Genomic DNA, 20,010 nt, shown 5'->3' on the forward strand with positions numbered 1-20,010 from the left:
TCTTTTAAAACATACAATCTGAGGGGTGGATGTGGCTCAAGCAATTGAGTGCCTGCTTCCCACATAGGAGGTCCTGGGCCCCAGTGCCTCCTAATAACAAAACAAAAAAACCAACAAGCAAACAAACAAAAAAAACAACTCAGGGGAGCCAATGTGGCTCAGTGATTGAGTGCCAGCTTCCCACATAAAAGGTCCCGGGTTTAATCCCGGGCCCCAACAAACAAAACAAAACATACAATCCACCCAAAACATTCAATCAGTGATATTTGGTATAATCACAAGAGTTCAATATTAGGGTGTTTTTATTACTCCAACAATAATAATGATAAACGAACAAAATAACTCTGCCCCTTAGTAATCTCATCTTTCTATATCTCTATCTAGAATTATTTTCTTGATTTCCTTTTCACATTGTCTGTTACTGGTGTATAGAAATCCAACTGACTTCTTCAAGTAATCTTGTCTCCTGTAACTTTGCTAAGTTTGTTAGTTCTAGTAGCTTTCTTTTAGATTCCTTGGGATTTTCTGTATATGGCATCATGTCACCAAAAGTAGACATAATTTGCCATCTTCTTTTCCAATTTGGATGCCTTTTGTTTCTTTCTCTTGCCCAATTGCTCTGGCTTGAACTTCCAGTACAGTGTTGAATAATACTGTTGACAGCGGACATCCTTGTCTCATGACTGATCTTAGGGGGACAGCTTTCATTCTTTCACCATTGAGTATATTGGCTGTTAGTATAAATGCCTCTTACCATGTTGAAAAAGTTCCCTTATATTCCTAATTTTCTGAGTGCTTTTATCCTGAAAGGATGTTGCATTTTGTCAAATGCCTTTTTGCTTTAATTGAGATGATTGTGTTTTTTTTTCCTTCATTCTATTAATGTGGTATATCACATTGATTTTCTTATGTTGAATCATTCTTGAATTCCTGGAATAAATCCCAACTGATCGTGGTATATAATCCTTTTAATATATTGTTGGATTCAGTTTGCCAATATTTTGCTGAGGATTTTGCATCTATATTCATAAAGGATATTGGGCTGTAATTTTCTTTTCCTGTGCTGTCTTTCTTTACCTGGCATCCTTGACTTGTTCCTAATCTTAGGGGGAAAGCTTTCAGTCTTTCATCATTGAATATGATATTTGCTGTGAATTTTTCATAAACGCACTTTATCATGTTGAGAAAGTTCCCATCTATTCTTAGTTTTCTGAGTGCTTTTGTTATGAAAGAATGTTGGATTTTGTCAGATGCCTTTCTGCACCACTTGAAATGATCGTACATATTTTTCTTTTGTTCTATTAATGTGGTATATCCCATTGAACCAATCTTGCATTCCTGGAATAAATCCCACTCGGTCTTTTTAATACAGTTAGGTTGTTTCCGTTTGCCAGTATTTTGTTGAGGATTTTTGCATTTACTTCGTAAGGGATACTGGTATGTAATTTTATTTTATTTTATTTTTTATTTAATTTTATTTTTTTTTATAGATTTATTTTATTTATTTTTCTCCGCTTCTCCCCCGCCCCAGTTGTCTGTTCTCTGTGTCCATTTGCTGGGTGTTCTTTTTGTCCGCTTCTGTTGTTGTCAGCGGCACGGGAATCTGTGTTTCTTTTTGTTGTGTCATCTTGCTGCGTCAGCTCTCCGTGTGTGCGGCACCATTCTTGGGCAGGCTGCACTTTCTTTCTCACTGGGCGGCTCTCCTTCCAGGGCTCGCTCCTTGCACGTGGGGCTCCCCTTTGTGGGGGACACCCCTGCGTGGCAGGGCACTCCTTGCACGCATCAGCACTGCACATGGGCCAGCTCCACATGGGTCAAGGAGGCCTGGGGTTTGAACCGTGGATCTCCCACATGTTAGACAGATGCCCTATCCACTGGGCCAAGTTCGCTTCCCAATTTTCTTTTCTTGTGTTGCCTTTATCTGGCTGGATTTAGTATCAAGGTAATGCTGACCTCATAGAATGAGTTAGAAAGCAATCCCTCCTCTTCTATTTTGGGGAAGATTTTGAAAAGAATTGGTGTTAAATCTTCTTTAAATGTTTGATAGAATTCAAACATTTAAATCTAATTTAATCTGGTCCTGGACTTTGTTGGGAGGTTTTTCATTATTCTTCATTATTGATACACTCTCTTGTTACAGATCTGTTGAAGTTTTCTTTTTCTTCTTGCATCAGGTTAGGTAATTTGAACATTTCAAGGAAGTTTTCCATTTCATCTAGGTTTTCTAATTTGTTGGTATAAAACTACTCATACTACTCTTTTACAATTTTTAAAAAATTTCTGGAATATTGGTAATAATGTCCCACTTGCATTCCTAATATTAGTTTTTCTGTCCTCTCTTTTTCTTTGTCAGTCTGGCTAAAGGTTTGTCAATTTTATTGATCTTTTCACCAACCAACTTTTGACTTTATCGAGTCTCTACTGTTTTTTTCTGTTCTCTATTTCATTTGTCTCTGCTTTAATCTTTTCTATTTCCTTCTTACTAACTTTGGGTTTAGTTTGCTTTTCTTGCTGTGGTTTCTTTAGGTGTGAAGTTAGGTTATTGATTTGTGATCTTTCTTCCTTTTTTTTTTTTTTTTAAGATTTATTTATTTATTTAATTCCCCCCCTCCCCTGGTTGTCTGTTCTTGGTGTCTATTTGCTGCATCTTGTTTCTTTGTCCGCTTCTGTTGTCGTCAGCGGCACCGGAAGTGTGGGCGGCGCCATTCCTGGGCAGGCTGCTCTTTCTTTCACGCTGGGCGGCTCTCCTAACGGGGTGCACTCCTTGCGCGTGGGACTCTCATGCCGGGGACACCCCTGCGTGGCAGGGCACTCCTTGCGCGCATCAGCACTGCGCATGGCCAGCTCCACACGGGTCAAGGAGGCCCGGGGTTTGAACCGCGGACCTCCCATGTGGTAGACGGACGCCCTAACCACTGGGCCAAAGTCCGTTTCCCTCTTCCTTTTTAATATAGCATTTAGAGCAATAAATTTCCCTCTGAGCACTGCCTTCACTGCATCCCATACATTTTGGTATGTTGTGTTTTCATTTTCATTTGTCTCAAGATACTTCCTAATTTCTCTTGTTTATTTAAGAGTATGTTTAGTTTGCATAAGATTTTATTTGTGGCCTAACATGTGGTCTGTCCTGAAAATGGTCCATGTTCTTTTGACAAGAATGTTTATTCTGTTGTTGGGTGGAGTTTTATATATGTCCATTATGTCTAATTGGTTAACAATGTTGTTCAAGTCCTCTATTTCCTATGGGTCTTCTTCTGTTTTGGTGTTCTATCAGTTATTGAAAGTGGTGTATTGATGTCTCCAACTGTTATTGTGGAAGTATCTATTTCTCCCTTCAATTCTGTCAATATTTTTTTCTTATATTTTAGGGCTCTGTTAGAGATGTATGTATGTTTATCATTATATCTTCTTACTGGATCAAACTTTGTCAATATATTATATCCTTCATCTCTTGTAATCTATTTTGTCTGAAAATAACATGCCAGTTTGCCCATTTCTGCCTTTTAATAGGGGAATTTAATCCTTGACGTTTAAAGTAATTACCGCGAAGGAAAATTTTATTTCTGCCATTTATTTTTTCTGTAGGTCTTTTTTGTTTTTTATTCCTCAATTACTCCATTACCACCCTTTTTTGTATTTTCTTGCTTTGATTTTGATTTTGATTCTCCTTTCCTTTTCTCTGTAATTTTTCAGTTTTACTTAGTGGTTATCTTTGTAATTACTTTAAACATTTTAAACTAATAACAGCCTAGTTTAACTAGTACCTACCTAGTTTTAGTAGTTTCCATACCCTCTACTTTGTACATTGTATACCCATTAACAAAGATTTACAACATTATTTTACTCATTTGCCTATTAAATCACAAGGAGGAAAAAGCAGTTATATACCTACAGTCTTTTCATATGTACCTACGTAGTTACCATTACCAGCATTTTATTTCTTCATACAGCTTGAAGTTCCTGTCTAGTGTCTGAAGGACCTCCGTTAACATTTCTTGTAGAACAGGTCTTCTGGTAATGAACGCGCTCAGCTTTTGTCTATCTATAAATGTTTTACTTTCTCCGTTTTTGAAATAGAATTCTTGGTTGACAGTTTTTTTCTTTAGGGACTTTAAATATGTCATCCCACTATTTTCTGGCCTCCGTGGTTTCTAGTGAGAAATCCTCTGTTAATCTTATTGGGGATCCCTTGTATGTGACAAGTTGCTTCTCTCTTGCTGCTTTCAAAATCTCTTTGTCTTTGAATTTTGACAGTTTCACTCTGTGTCCTGGTGTGGATCTCTTAGACTCTCTTTTGCTTGGAGTTCATTGGTCTTCCTGGATGTCTTGGTTCATGTCTTTTATCAGATTTGGGGAAATTTCCAGCCATTTCTTCACTTTTTCTGTCCTTTTCTCTCTCTTTTCCTTCTGAGACTCCAAATGTTTGTTGATAAGCTTCATGGTGTCTGACAGGTTCCTCAGGCTTTGTTCAGTTTTCTTCATTTATTTTTCTTTCTGCTCCTCACACTGGATAATTTCAATTTCTTCAAGTTTATTCATCCTTTCTTCTGCCTGTTGATAACTGCTGTTAGATCTGTCTAATGATGGCATTTTCATTGCAATTACTTTAACTTTTGCAGCCCCCAAATTTGTTTGGTACTTTTTTATAATTTCAATATCTTTGCTTTATTCAGTCAATGTTCTCTTCATTTCCCTTAGTTCTTTGTAAATGGATTCCTTTACCTCATTGAAAATATTTTTAAGAAAGTTGATTTAAAGTCTGTTGCAGTTTGATATGGTTATGAATTCCAAAAATAGATATTGGATTATGTTTGTAATCTGATCTGTACCTGGGTATGATTGAGTTATGATTAGGACGTTGAGTCCCCACCCCTTGGTGGATGGGGACTCACAGATAAAAGGCATGGCAAAGAACAGAGTTGGGGATTTCTGTTGTTGGAGGTTTTGGGTTTTTTTTTAAGATTTATTTTTATTTATTTCTCTCCCCTTCCCCCCCCGCCCCAGTTGAATGCTCTTTGTGTCCGTTCGCTGTGTGTTCTTCTGTGTTTGCTTGTATTCCTGTCAGCGGCACCAGGAATCTGTGTCTCCTTTTGTTGCATCATCTTGCTGCATCAGCTTTCCGTGTATGCGGCACTACTCCTAGGCAGGCTGCACTTGATTCGCATGGGGCAGCTCTCCTTAAGGAGCGTACTCCTTGCATGTAGGGCTTTCCTACGTGGGGGACACCCCTGTGTGGCACAGCACTCCTTGTGCGCATCAGCACTCTGTGTGGGCCAGCTCACCACAGGGTTCAAACCCTGGACCTCCCATGTGGTAGATGGACACACTATCACTTGAGCCAAATCCACTTCCCTGTTGTTGGAGTTTTGATGTTGGAGTTTGATGCTGAAGACTTAAGCTGGAGCCCTGGGAAGTAAGCTCACAGAGGAAAGAGAAGCTAGCCCCAGGAAGAAAGGAAACTTGAACCCAGAGAAAAGCAAGCCCCAGGAACGTAGGAACCCAGCAAGCCTGAATCCTCACAGACATCAGCAACCATCTTGCTCCAAATAGACTTTGGTGAGGAAAGGAACTTATGCTTTATGGCCTGGTACCTGTAAGCTCCTACCACAAATAAATACCCTTTATAAAAACCAACCCGTTTCTGGTATTTTGCGTCAACATCCCTTTGACTGACTAATACAAAGTCTTTGATAGTTCTAATATAGGAGCCTCCTCAGGGATAGTTTCTAGAAAATTCTTATTTTCTTATGAATGGGGCATACTTTCCAGTTTCTTTTAGTATGCCAGAAATGGGTTGGCTTTTATAATGGGGAATTTATTAGGGGAAAAGGTTACAGTACCAGGGCTGTGAAATGTCCAAATCTGAGCACCATCAGATATACTTTCTCACCTAAGTCAGTTCCTGTTGATTTTGGGTCCTGCCATGTGGTGAAGATTCTCTGCCATGGTCCATGCATTCCCCTCCAGAATCTTCCATCTCCCAGAGCTCAGCTGTGAACAACCAGGCATAGGGTTTGTCTCTTACAAGGCCTCCTCTCTCCGTTTCAGCTGCTCCAGCTTCTTCCTGAGTCCAGCTGTGAGCTATCAGGCATATGGCATCTCTTCAGTCTGGCCTCATCTCCTCAACCTTGAGCTACTCCATTGGCCCAGCCTCTTGGGGTCTTCATGCTTATCTCTGGCACCTAGCAATCCTCAAGTCCTCCTTCCACACTGCAGGGTCAAAAATGGCAGAGCTCCTTTTTCCTGTGTGTTTCTCCCTCTGTGTCTCTGTTTTTATCAGACCCAGCAAGAGGGCAGAGACTCAACCTCTGAGTCACACTTCACTGACATAGTCCAATCAAAAGGGTCTCACACCCATAGGAAAGATGCGTTCAAAAACATCATCTTTCTCTCTTGGGGATTTATGAAAAAACTTCAAACTGTTACATGTGTTTTAAAATTTTTTGTTGAGAACTGGACATTCTGAATATTATGTTGTAAAACTCTGAAAATCTAGTTCTCCCACCCACTAGGATTGCCAGTTGTGGTGTTATAGTTGAGGTCTATAGCCGTCCTTCAATTTGTGACTTTTCCAAACACTTTTTGCTCCCACTTGGGGAATGGAGAGAGAAAAGGGGAGGTGGGGGGAAATAGGTGCTGACTTTTTTTTTTTTTAAGATTTATTTAGTTATTTTTCTCTCCCCCCCACCCCCCATTGTCTGCCCTCTCTGTCCATGTTCTTCTATGTCTGCTCATATTCTCATAAGGCAGCACTGGGGATCTGTGTCTCTTTTTGTTGCTTAATCTTGCTGCGTCAACTCCCTGCGTGTGTGGCACCTCTCCTGGGCGGGCTACAGTTTCGCACGGGGTGGCTCTCCTTGTGCAGGGGCCACTCTTGCGTGGAGGCACCCTTTACATAGCGGCATCCCTGTGTGGGCTGGCACTCCTTGCACACAGCAGCACTGCACCACATGAGCCAGGAGGCCCCGGGTATCAAACCCTTAGACCTCCTATATGGTAGGTGGATGCTCTATCTGTTGATTCACATCCACTTTCCTGACTCTAAAATGTCTCTGCTGCTTTTCCCTGAGGGGGATTGGTAGAATGGTAGCCCTCAGAGCCAGCCCCGAAGAGATCTGAAGTAGCTGACCTCATCTGAAGGCTGTCTTATTAACCTAGCCCAAGCCAGCGTTCATTCCTGGGAGCTGAGGAGAAGCAGCAGTGGGGAGGGAAGGGAGCTACGGGATGGATATCCTGCCATTTTTTTCTGTGAATAAATGTCACTTTTTAAAAAATCAATTGTATTGAAATGTATTCATAAGCCATATAATCATCTAAAGTATATAGTCAATGGCATTTGGTATAATCAGAATTGTTCATTCATCACTGTAAGCAATATTAGAGCAATTTTCATTACCTGCTCCTCTTTAGTAGTCACCTCTCAATCCCTCTATCCTTCCCCTGCCGTACGTAATTGCTAATCTATTTCCATCTCTATAAATTTATTTGTATTTACATTTTGTATAGATAAAGTCGAATATGCAGTACTTTGTGTCTACTTTCTTTCACTTAGCATACTTCCTTTTTTTTTAACATTGATGGAGGAGTATTAATATATTACTATACCTTACAGTCCATAGTTTGCTTTGATTGTGTTTTTACCCAAACATCACTCTTATTATTAATTATTAATATCTTGTAACATTACTGTAAATTTGTTCTGTTTCAGATAAAAACTTGCTTATATATGCACTATCAGCCATACTTGTTTTCCACACGAGGGTTGGCTATATAGTCCTGTGTTTCATCTTAGCTTTCCTTCTAGTGATATACATGACCTTAGACTTCCCTCTAACCACTGTCATACCCAAATATTAACACTGCTGATTACAAACACTATTACGTACTTTGAACATTTCTATCCATTTCCAAACAATTTTTTAACAATTCTGCACCGATTAAGCCTCAGCTTTCCATTCCAGCTTTCCATTCTGTATCCTTGTTCTAGCTTCTGGTGTCCTATATTCTAGCTGTTAACTCCATGGGTTTGCTCATTATATTTTTGAGGCAAAAGAAAGAGAAAAGACAGTGATCAGCAATCAGAGCTCACTCACAGAGAGTTCAGAAGTCTAGGTACTTACAGCCCACCCTAGCACCCACAAACTATACCAAGACCCTGAGCTGCAGTCCCCACAACTGGAGAGTGAGGAATGGAATGGAAGCCATGGTACAGAGGGTGAAATTCACCAATATTTACTACAATTTACTATCTTCTTCCTCCAGCTCTTCCCTGGATGCTATGCAGTATTCCTCTAGTCTCCAGAGTTCCAAAGTAGTTGATTGAGACAGTTCTGCCAGTTCAGTAGTTGTTTTGGTAGAGGGACTGCTTCACCGAGCTTCCTATTCCACCATCTTTCCGCAGTCATCTGCCCCAAATATGAATCTTAAATAACAGTTTTCTAGCAGGTGAAAAATTAATTTGGTAATTTTCCATTAGTCACTTAGGGAATTTCCCTATTTCCAAATTAGGAAGCTGCCACAATAGTTCCTTTCTTTTGAATTAAAGCATAGGGGACCAGATGTAAAGGAGAAAAGTGGCATAATTTTTATATGCCTTCTGCATGCTACTGCAGGAACTCTTCTTTCTTCCTTCTACTTGTCCTCTAAGAACAGTCTAAAGTTTTTCCCCACCTATAGAGAAAGACAGTGATATCCAGATGGGTTCACTAATGTTCCGTGGAGTTGGAATAGGGCAGGACACACGGGATTCCAGTGCTGATCCAAGCTGTTTGCCAGGCACCAATATATGGGAAAGTCCTGCTTCCTCTGGGAGAGAGTCCCTTGCTAGTTAGGGAGTCTGGGTCTCTCAAGGGCCAAGGCCTGTGTCTCCTTTGAAACATGTGCTGTTATTAGGATCCCCTGACAAAGGATTCTCTGACCTAGAGCAAAAGACTGTCAGAGGCTGAATTTGGCAGGGCACTTCTTGGCATATTTCCTATTTCCTGTCTCCCATTGGATTTGGGTAGGGCTGGGGAAGGAAGTCTTTTCCTTGTTCCCAAGTCCTCTAACAGGACTGTTGATATCCTAGCCCCCTGACTGAAGGAACCTAGAGAAAGAGGTTTACTGGGAGAGGGGCACCCTTGAGGCTCACCACAGGCACTGTGTCTGCTTTGCCCCCAGCTGAACCAGAAGAATATGACACTGAGCAATCGGTGCCAGGTGTTTGACCGTTTCCAGGACACCATTTCACAGCATGTCGTCAAAGTGGACTTCCTGAACCGAATCCACAAGAAGCACCCTCCTAATCGCCGTGTGCTCCAGTCAGTCAAAAGAAGAAGCTTGAAGGTGAGTCATAGCCTAGTGTGGTTCTCTGAGTGCCTTCATGGGATAGACAGAGGATCATTGTCCCAGTTTTACAGATGCAGAGACCAATATCCTCGAGATTTGTCTGTGGTCTCTCCACAAGTAATGGATGAGGCTGTACATTTTCATACTTGGAGATAGTGGATAGTGGTCAGGATTAACTCTGCAAGTCTCTAGTTCTCCTGAGAATCATACCCTTTGGCCAATCCCACCAAACCCAGACTTGTTCTTTCTTGCACTCATCCTATCTGTTCCCTTTAGATGGCCCCTGTCCCATAGCTCTCTAGTGAAGTGAAGGAGATGATGAAGCAGAGAGAGCCATGTGAAAAGTAAGGAGCTAATAAACAAAATATATTAATCTATTTTTAAAAAAGAAAAGTAAGGAGCTATTCCCAGCTGAGGAACTTAAGGGGAACGGTCTGAAAGAGTTGATTCTGTTTTTCCAGGTTGCTGTTAATATATCACCAGTGTTCCAAATTGTGGCATTGCCATAGTAATAATTGTATATGCTGGACAGTTTCTACAGTGTGTCCACAAAGATTAACACAAGAATTCCCTTTGTTGAAAAGCATTTGGTAGGGTAGAGGACGTTTCTCATAAACCATTTAGTCCCCTCATTCAATTATCCTAGAGAGCCCAACACTATCTACGCTTATATAAACCTGCAAATAAATTGATTTTTCTCTTTTGAAAAAAATCCCTCAGACAAATCCTATGTGCCAGTGAAAAACAGCAGTTCTCAAATACAGCCGCTTGATGGCAGCCACACTTTAAAACTGCTCACACCATTCCCATCACTTCCAGTAGGTGTCAGCGATAGCAAGATGCTAACTGTTGAAAATTGTGTAACAGACTCTTAACTGTGTAAATATTTATAATTCATGGAAATCGTGGAAGCACAAGTTAAGATTATTTTAGACCAGAGGTAGGGGGTATTAGAGGTAGCGTACTTCATACTTCAGTATCTAAAGTCATCCAGATTCTGAAATTCATTGTGTAGATTTTGGAAGAGAGCCTAGCTGCTACAGTGAGCAGGCAGGAGGAGGCCTCGATAAAATCCTCTTGTTTTATGGTGCCCCCTTTTTTTTTTTAAAACAGTTCCCTATTCTTGAGGAAAATCCAAGGGCATGAATTGCCTGAACAGCATTTTGTACTTGGACAATTTTGAGAGTGAAATGAGGACTGTAACCCTACAGGACAGTGGCAGAGAAATGTTCTAGCTCTCTCCTGGAACACTGGCATTTATCCCTGATGCATAGGAATGCAGGCAAAAACTGCTGAAAGCTTTGTATCTTCATTGGGAGCTCCTCTTCCACCTACCCCTTTCTCTTCCCCAGGGGACAGCCTTTGACCAGCCCAGTGCTCCATTCTTCCTCCTCCCATTCCTGAATGATCTCAGACAAACCTATGGCACCAGCTAGCCCTGTTATGGTGATAACTCTCAATTCCATATTCCTTGCCTTTCTCCTCATATCCAGATTCATACCTGCACGCCCATCCCACAGATACCTCAGTTTCAACCTGCCCAAGACCAAAAGTCTTCTGCCTCTCTACATCTGCTCTTCTTCCTGTTATTTCCTATTTCATTGAATGACAGCAATCTCCACTCAGGCCTCAAGTCAAAATTCTGGGAACCATTTTCAGCTTCTCTTCCCTTATCCTCCATAAGGACTTGGTCACCAAATCTGTCAGTTCTCCAGTTGTTTTCTGGATCCACCAAGTACTTTCACACCTCTGTACCTTACTTGCTGCTCTCCCTACCAGGGATATTTTCCCCTATAATATTTTCCCTTTGCCCTTTGTCTGCCTGGAACTTCTTTCTCAACTTCCAAGTCTCAGCTCAAATGCTACCTTCTCTAAAAAGATCTTTCCTAATGCCAAGCTCCCTTCCCCGCCCCAGATAAAAATAAGGACACTCCTGTATGTTTTTTTAGCACCTTAGACATGCCTCTCTTCTAGGTCCCATTATACTGTATTATAATGTTTGTGTGTTTGTCTTCCTACTAGACTGTGAGCTCCTTGAGGGCAAGGCTTAAGTTTTATTCATCTGTGGATCTCTAGGACTTGGCACAGTGCCCAGACTCAGGAGGTGCTCAATAAATGTCAGTCGAATGTATGAATGACTCTTGGCTTGTGTAGCTCTTTCATTCTCACATGGTGTGATTCAGAGTGTGTTGTCTTTCTTTGTGCAACAAGGAAGTCTTCTGCTGTTTCATGAATCATGAGGGGATGAAGAAAACTAGCACTGATTAAGTACTTATGATCTGGACATAATGCTGGGTATTTCCACCATGAATGTGACTTCACTTAACTTCTTATTGCTCAGTTTTTGCTCACACATCTCCCAAACTTGGTACTGAGCAGTAAGAGCCTAGAGTACCACTCTGAAGCCCTGTCCAGTGTCAGTTCTCCATGGAATCTGTTCAGGCCCCAACAGAATCCAGCATGCAATGGTGTCTATTCTGCAGGCCTTAGACCTTGGTGAAGAAAAGTGGGGGGGTCCACCTGCTGCCTTATCTTTGTACCTTCTCAGGCCATTGTGTGTGTGTATCAGAGTCAAAGGGATGGGGCACAGAGCAGTTGCAGTACACTGAGCCCCCTAGTCTTCAGTGAACCCCCAAGTAGATAGTCCCATGGGCATCAGCACTACAGAACAAAACATCATGGCCAGGGAAGAATCAACTGGACCTGTCAGCATTATCTTCCTCTCCTTCCTTCTATCTACCCTGAACAGGTTCCCGATGCTATAAAATCTCAGTACCAGTTTCCACCCCCTCTCATTGCACCCGCGGCCATTCGGGACGGGGAGCTGATCTGCAATGGGATCCCTGAGGAATCACAGACGCACCTTTTGAATTCTGAGCACTTAGCCACCCAGGCAGAGCAGCAAGAGGTGAGTGAAGGCAGGGCTGGGATTCCAAATGCAATGTTCCTTCCATCTCACCACAGCTGTTTTTGGAACTAGCCTCAGTATCACTCCCATTCCCATCTTCCACAGCCCTACCCACCCCAACCCCAAGAGTTTGAGTGTTCCAGAGAGAACATATGGCTCAGGTCCTGAAGGCAAGTAAGAAAGAACTACAGTCAACCGGTCTGCTCCGTTCATCAGTCCCCCGTTGCACTCTCAGATGGGCAAATCTTTGTTGTAAAAAGAGATCAGACCTATAAAGTTTGGGTGATAGTGCTGGACACACAGCTGGCACTTTAGGGTACTTGCCAAATGCTGGTTACAAAGCAAGCCTTAGAGGCAGAGGCAGAATGATGGGAATCCCAGGTTCTGCTGGCCAGGGTATTGCCTGCTGAGTGTTACCAACAAGTCTTGCTTGGGAATGGAAATGGAAATCTATCAGGAGTCAAGCACACCCTTCCTGGGCATTCTCAGTGGGACCTCAGAAACTGCTTGTCAGCTCTACTGTAATCCTGGCCGCTGTGACAGGAAGGACCAGCACCTCCCAGGCCTCTCACCCTCCTCTCCTCTCCTCTCCTTCCATTGCAGTGGCTCTGTAGTGTTGTTGCGCTCCAGTGCAGCATATTGAAACATTTATCTGCTAAGCAGATGCCTTCGCATTGGGACTCTGAACAGACAGAGAAGGCTGATATTAAGCCTGTTATTGTGACTGACAGCTCAATCACCACCTCCCTGCAAACAGCTGACAAGGCACCTACGCCTTCCCACTACCCCCTGTCCTGCTCCTCAGGGATTAGCACCCAGAATTCCCTGAGCTGCTCTCCACCCCTCCAGCCCCCAGCCCTAGAGGACATCAGCTGCAGTTCTTGTGCGGAAAAATCCAAGAAAATCCCCTGTGGGACTGCCAATGGGCCAGTGAACACAGAGGTGAAAGCCAATGGCCCACACCTCTACAGCAGCCCCACTGACTCCACGGACCCCCGGCGACTTCCAGGCGCCAACACCCCCCTACCAGGCCTCTCACACCGGCAAGGCTGGCCCCGGCCCCTCACGCCACCAGCGGCTGGGGGGCTTCAGAACCACACCGTCGGCATCATTGTGAAGACAGAGAATGCCACTGGCCCCAGCTCTTGCCCTCAGAAGAGTTTGGTTCCTGTCCCAAGCCTGCCCCCTTCCATTCCCAGCTCTTGTGCCAGCATCGAGAACACCAGCACTTTGCATAGAAAGACTGTCCAATCACAGATAGGACCTCCGTTGACAGATTCAAGGCCATTGGGCTCACCCCCAAATGCCACCCGGGTGCTCACTCCCCCCCAAGCAGCAGGAGATGGTATCTTGGCCACAGGAGCCAACCAACGATTCTGCTCACCAGCTCCATCCTCAGGTGAGTGCTCCTCAGCCCTGGGATGATTTGGAATAACATTATGCTCTTCCTGACAAAAAAAGACTTAAGATTCAAAAAAAACACTTCCATTCCTGTGATAGAAAGGAAAACACATGTTAACTTGTCTTCATTTTATAGGTTGGACCATTTAGACTCTGAAAGGCTAAGTGATTTCCTCAAAACTGCCTAGCCAGTCAGTGGTAGAACTGGAACTACAGCCTGGGTCTCCTGAACTCCACTTTCCCATACCTTCCAAGCCTAGTTTTCTGCCTGTTTTGTCCCATCACCTTAGAGAAAGGCTGCACGCCCTCTAGAACCACAGTGGTCAGCGTGAGGTATTGGGGAATAGTCTCAGTGTTTCATGCTTCGCATGAGAGAATAGATCATGCCTGAACCAGAGTACAGAGTCAGCTCATTTGAGGAATTTCTGTGTCAGAGAAGCAGGGAGTAGAAAACACCGCTGCCTTTCAGAATAGCTACAGAGGGTGATCCCTACAGAGGTTGGGCCACATGCCAGAGGGCAGTCTCTTAAATCTGTATTTGGCCTAGTTTGGACCTGCTCTATCAGCTGTCTCCAGTCAGTACTCAGGACCCCTAGGTTGCTGATCTCAGCATCTGAACCAGGTTTCAGATGCTGCTGGAATCCCCCTGTGGTCTCTCCTGTCTGAACTGAAGCCAGCCTCCTAGTCAGTTTCGAGTCTCGGTAACCAGGTGACTGACCTTTCTGCATGGGGGCCCCTGGTCCCAGGATGGTCCCTACTTTCAGGCTGTTTCCCTTTCTCTGGTGATCTCTTAATACCAGCCTGGATAAATTTTTATACCCTGAGAGTCAAATTTCAGGAGACAGGAATTGCAAGGGTAGGCACCACTTATTTCAGAGTAGAGGCAGCATGGCCTAGAGATTTAAGTTACCATACCACTTTGCCCAGAGCAGTAGATTTCACTAGTTCCTGGTGCTCTGGAGACACCTGCGTACCCGGGTGCATTGTCGTTGCATCTTCCCTTCCTCACCACACGTTTTTAGCTCTAGGAGTTCCAGAGCCTGTGGGTTGAGAATCAAGAAGGGAACATCACCTTGGGTCCGAAATCCAGACCTGTCTCGGCAGTGGGGGATTGGACCGGTGGGTTTCCCTCAGGCGACGTAAGTAACAGTCTTCCTGCTCCGTCCCCAGATGGCAAGGTCAGCCCCGGCACGTTATCCATAGGAAGCGCTTTAACCGTACCCTCTTTCCCAGCCAACTCTACTGCCATGGTGGACCTCACCAACTCGCTTCGAGCATTCATGGATGTCAATGGAGGTGAGTGAGCTATTGCCCTTCCACAAGCTGCTGTGGTGAAGGTGTTTTCCTTCGTAGCTTCCAGCTTGTTTCAAAAAGGGAGAGAAGGGATGCCTGATCTCAGGGGTCTAGGAAGATAGGGATGAGAAGAGTATCCCTTTGGATAGGGAAATGGAGGAAGAAAGAAAGCCCCTTCTCCTGTCTCTGGCTTTTTACACATATATTAACCAAAGGTGAAGGGAGAGCAAAGCCAAGCTAAACCAGTGAAAAGAGAATAAAATCACTTTAGGCAGATCACCTGTACTTGCAGAATAAAATCAGGAGGAGCCTCCCTCCCAAAGAAGAGACATCCCATGCCCCGTGTGTGGGAAACCCCCAGAGTCAAATTGAGCAGGGACAGATGTTGATCTCTGGGAACAAAGGACAGGAAGAAAGTCCAAACCTCAGTATCAAACGTCCAGGCCCTCCCTCCCAGCCAGGCAAGTAGATTGTTGATCTCTGCTTTTCTGGAACCATTTTGACCAAGATCAAGCTACCCAACTGCAGGAGGCATCTGCACAGCCTCATTGGGGCCCATCTTTCACCACAGACTGGCTAATGCAATGCCCAGCTCCGGACACCTGTACCATTTTGTGCTCTGGTGTTTGATTGAAAATGATTTGGCTGGATTTTAGAAATGCTGAACTATTTGCCCTCTGGCCCTTATCTACTTCTATATTCATTTCCTCCTCAGCTGCTTTTTAATCTTTCTCTTTGGTTAATAGAAATCGAGATAAATATGCTGGATGAGAAGCTGATCAAGTTTCTGGCCTTGCAAAGAATACATCAGCTTTTCCCCTCGCGGGTCCAAGCTTCACCAGGCAGCGTTGGGGCACATCCATTGGCTTCTGGAGGGCACCACACAGAAGGTGCGTGTGCACACACCTGCCACCACACCTTCAGATCTCCCCTCTGTGTGTGTGAAGGACCAACTCCCCTCCGTGGAGAATCTCAGCTTTCAATATCTCAAGCCTCCATGTGTACCTTTAATGGACTTAACAAAAAAAAAAAAAAACATGGTTTCTCTTCTCAGAGAACTATGGCAACCACAGCTTTCAGACTGAGGATATTCTGCTGTAACTTGCTTTTCGTAAGAGTTCACTTTGAGACACAGAAAACAGCTACCAATACCTTTGGGTATTCGCAGTGTGCTTTTTCCTCAATTGCTTCCAAATATTTCAGTTAGAAGGGCTTGCCAAGGAACTTTTCAAATTCAAGGTGTGAAACAGTAACAGTGGGCTAGCCTCCTGAAAATTCTTCCCAAGAGATTGTCTTCTTAGGGTATCTCTTTGAGCATTAGCTGTCAAGAATCTTCCTACTTGAAAGTGTGGTCCCTAAACCAGCTGCATCAGCATCACCTGAAAGCTTGTTAGAAATGCAGAGGTCAGGCCTCACCTCTGACCACTGAATCAGAATCTGCATTTTTACAAGATCTTTAGGTAATTAATATTTACATTAAAATTTGTAAAACATTGGTCCATGCATCTTCTTTTTCAATAACCTCCTTATGGTATCAGCTAGTGTAGGCCTGATCAGCCGGCCCATAGCTCAGGAGCTTAAAGTATTATTGTTGGGGAGTGGATGTTGCCCAGTAGTTAAGTGCCTGCTTCCCATGTGCAAGGTTCCAGGTTCAAACCCTGGGACTGAAAAAAAAATACTATTGTTGCCTGCCCTTCAATTCTGTAATCATTCTCAAAGTTGGTCCCTTTACCCCATGTTGGAGATGGTATGAGATGAGGACAGGAAGGACCCAACCTGAAGCAGCCAGTTCCCAGCATCAGGTATGTGTTTGGAAAGATGAGTCGTCTGGTGGGATTATTTTCTCTAGGCCATGAACCAAAGGGAAGGATTGGGAAGGTCCAGATTCTGTTGGTTTATATTCAGGCCTTAGGCTCTGAGTTTCTAAATGATCTTGTCTATGTTTGTCTTGTAGTGCAAAGAAAGGAAGTACAGGCCCGAGCTGTTTTCTACCCCCTTTTAGGGTTGGGAGGAGCTGTGAACATGTGCTATCGAACCCTCTACATTGGGACAGGTGAGGCAGTTGGGAAGCCGGGAGAGGGGCTCAATTTGTACAGCCCAAAAGATGAATATTGCTATCCCCAGAGGCTAGAAAAGGAGAGAGAAGCTTTTTTCAGGGCTGCCTGATTTAACTCAGTGGATGCCCAGATATCACTTAACCTTATATCTGGTGCAAATGAGTGACACATTGACTCTCGAAGCCATTAGCCTAGAAATTTCACTTTCTTTGAAATGATATGGTTTATAGTCCCTACACCCTCGTGTTATGCTCTTGTGGAAATATCCTAGTCCTTCTTCAGTAACTCAGAACTCCCCTCTGGGCAGCAGCCGCATAGTCTAAAGGAGGTCATCTGGCAAGGACCACTATTCTTTAAAGGATTGAAAGAGACATGAGTTTTTGTTCAGAAATACTAAGGAGAGCACCCTGGGCTCACTACCCCAGAAGTTTGTACCAGCACCTGCCCAGAAACTAAGTCCCACCCCTTCCCTCACATATAACACCTTACAGTCTGTTCTCTGCCTTCCTTTTCCTCTACTCCTGCCACCTTGCAGGAGCTGACATGGACGTGTGCCTTACAAACTATGGTCACTGTAACTACGTGTCTGGGAAACACGCCTGCATATTCTACGATGAGGTGAGGGGTGGGGATAGGGTGGGAGGGAACTCACCCAACCTGAGGCCTCTCCCAGGCACCCCATCTTTTTTCCACAGTACACTGGGTTGAGGAAAAGGGGGTTGGGATTCCTCTCCTTTTCTTTTCTCCATCATTCCTGAAGAAGAGTCTTGGTGTGAAAGTGCCTCCTCCTAGGAACTAGGCTACCATTTCCCCTATGGTCAGTCACAGGCACAGCACAGCATGGGGAGGCCACCCTAAGGCAGAGGAGTAGACCAGCAGAAAAAGAAGCCAAGCCCTCTGGGTGTGTCCCTACAAGTTTCTTGTGGGGGCCTTGCCTTGTGGGCCTCAAGCCTTCATCATCACGTGCCAGTAAATGTCTTATCAACAGGAGTCTTTGCTGCAAGGACAGAATGCAGGAGTGGTAGGAGTGCAGGGGGTGTGGGGGTGCTAGTAAGGACGGTTTCCTCTAGGTGAGACGAGCCTCGTTCTAAGTGGGGCAGGGGCCCGTGATGAAGGAAGAAAGTAAGGGTTCCCTAGGTAGAAGAGCACAGCCTTCTCCATTTGTCTCTCTCCCCTTTGCCCCAGAAGGCAGACCACACATCTTATCTTCCCTCCTCCTCCTCAGAATACCAAACATTATGAGCTGTTAAACTACAGTGAGCACGGGACAACGGTGGACAATGTGCTGTATTCATGTGACTTTTCTGAGAAGACCCCGCCAACCCCCCCAAGCAGTATTGTTGCCAAAGTGCAGAGTGTCATCAGTAAGTTGGAGCAGAGGCCAGAGGCCACAAAGCCTGCCACTTGTTGATGCATTCTAAGGCCTGGTTGGGTGGTTCTGGCTTGCTGCACATGACCTGCTATATCTGGGCTCTTTTGTGCCTTTTCAGTCCTGTTGGCCAGCCTTTCCTTGATCATGGGGCCTAAAGGCCATGGAGAAGGGAGTGCAGTTCCCTCACATACGTAGACACACCTACTTGGGGACTTCTGACTCCTCCAGCCCTTTCTGAGACCTCTTACTCCCCTAGTCATGCAGCAATCAGTGGGGTGGGAGTGCAAGGGTCCAATCCAGCCAAGAGCCCAGATAGGTTACTTGCTCACTGTGCCTCTCCTCTAACCATCCCCCTCTTTACCAGGGCGCCGCAGGCACCAGAAGCAGGATGAAGAGCCAAGTGAGGAGGCAGCCATGATGAGCTCCCAGGCCCAGGGGCCACACCGGAGACCCTGCAACTGCAAAGCCAGCAGCTCGAGCTTGATTGGGGGCAGTGGGGCCGGCTGGGAGGGCACGGCCTTACTGCACCACGGCAGCTACATCAAGCTGGGGTGCCTACAGTTTGTCTTCAGCATCACTGAGTTTGCGACCAAACAGCCCAAAGGCGATGCCGGCCTATTGCAGGATGGGGTCTTGGCTGAGAAGCTCTCCCTCAAGCCCCACCAGGGCCCTGTGCTGCGCTCCAACTCCGTTCCCTAGGGCTGGTGGCCACCCTGCCACCCTCCTGTCTACCCAACCCAAGACTCCTGCAATGCAAAAATGTACACAAACCAAGCCCGGGTTTTTTTCTATACTCTACCAGAAACCCTTCAACTACAATCTTTGCATGAAATGAAGAAAACCTTTTGACTGTTTTTTAAAAGTCCTTTTTCTTTTCTCAAGTTCTAGGGGGCATTTGCACATATATTTGTACTCGACATTTCATGGGAAAGCGGCAGACCCGAGCTGAGGAACAGCGTGGGCAGGGAGGGGAAGCCGATGGTCTGGACACTTCTCCAACACAAAAACCGTTCCCCACCCACCTCCTGCTTCCTCCCCCTTGCCCACCGTTGTAAAATAATCAAAAACTTGTTCTATTTTGTGGCAGTGACAATAGTTTTATATTAAAAGAAAAAAATACAGTTTTCATACAGCAAAATCTATACAATATCATTGTTTTATTTAATATAAAGATCGCTACCCACCTTCCTTGGTTCCCGCCCTCCAAGTTATTCTCCCTTTCTGCAGCGGTTGCACAAAGGTAGCTACTGTGTATTATGGACAAATGAGAAATGAATTCTTTTTCTGGCTGTCCATCTATTTTATTTCAAATAAGGAAAAGTGTATTTGGATTTTGTGTAAATACATCTAGTGATGACATTTTTTCAATGTTTTTAAAAACTGTACAGTACTACATGTGGTAGAGCGTTTTCTTCAAATTGTCTATTGTAGCAAAAATGTTTTTGTCGTAAACCTGTTTTGTCTTTTTTTTTCCTTTTTTTTTTTTTTTTTTTCTGTTCTCTTGCCACTTCTCTCCTCTTCCTCCCCCCGGCCCTGGCCCCTCCTCTCCTCCCACTCCTACAACTAGTACCATTGTACATAGTAATTGTAATGTTTTAGACTTTACAGAAACTTTCCTGTATTCTGTATATAAAAAAAAAAAATACTTCAAA

At 44.3% G+C, this 20,010-nt stretch overlaps 1 protein-coding gene across 3 annotated transcripts in view; it reads left to right on the plus strand.

Annotated features, from left to right (window-relative positions):
* Window positions 1-20,010, plus strand: part of PHF12 (PHD finger protein 12) — a 53,664-nt gene extending 33,654 nt beyond the window's left edge. For all 3 annotated transcript variants that reach the window (XM_058283151.2, XM_071210463.1, XM_058283152.2), the window contains 9 exons: window positions 9,160-9,324; window positions 12,077-12,235; window positions 12,839-13,634; window positions 14,807-14,932; window positions 15,676-15,819; window positions 16,884-16,982; window positions 17,522-17,604; window positions 18,212-18,350; window positions 18,723-20,010. In XM_058283151.2, coding sequence (XP_058139134.1) covers window positions 9,160-9,324; window positions 12,077-12,235; window positions 12,839-13,634; window positions 14,807-14,932; window positions 15,676-15,819; window positions 16,884-16,982; window positions 17,522-17,604; window positions 18,212-18,350; window positions 18,723-19,057 — 2,046 coding nt within the window. In that variant the 3' untranslated portion in view covers window positions 19,058-20,010. The remainder of the gene's footprint in view (window positions 1-9,159; window positions 9,325-12,076; window positions 12,236-12,838; window positions 13,635-14,806; window positions 14,933-15,675; window positions 15,820-16,883; window positions 16,983-17,521; window positions 17,605-18,211; window positions 18,351-18,722) is intronic.

Source organism: Dasypus novemcinctus, chromosome 21 (genome assembly GCF_030445035.2).
Source record: "Dasypus novemcinctus isolate mDasNov1 chromosome 21, mDasNov1.1.hap2, whole genome shotgun sequence".
Classification (NCBI taxonomy): domain Eukaryota; kingdom Metazoa; phylum Chordata; class Mammalia; order Cingulata; family Dasypodidae; genus Dasypus; species Dasypus novemcinctus.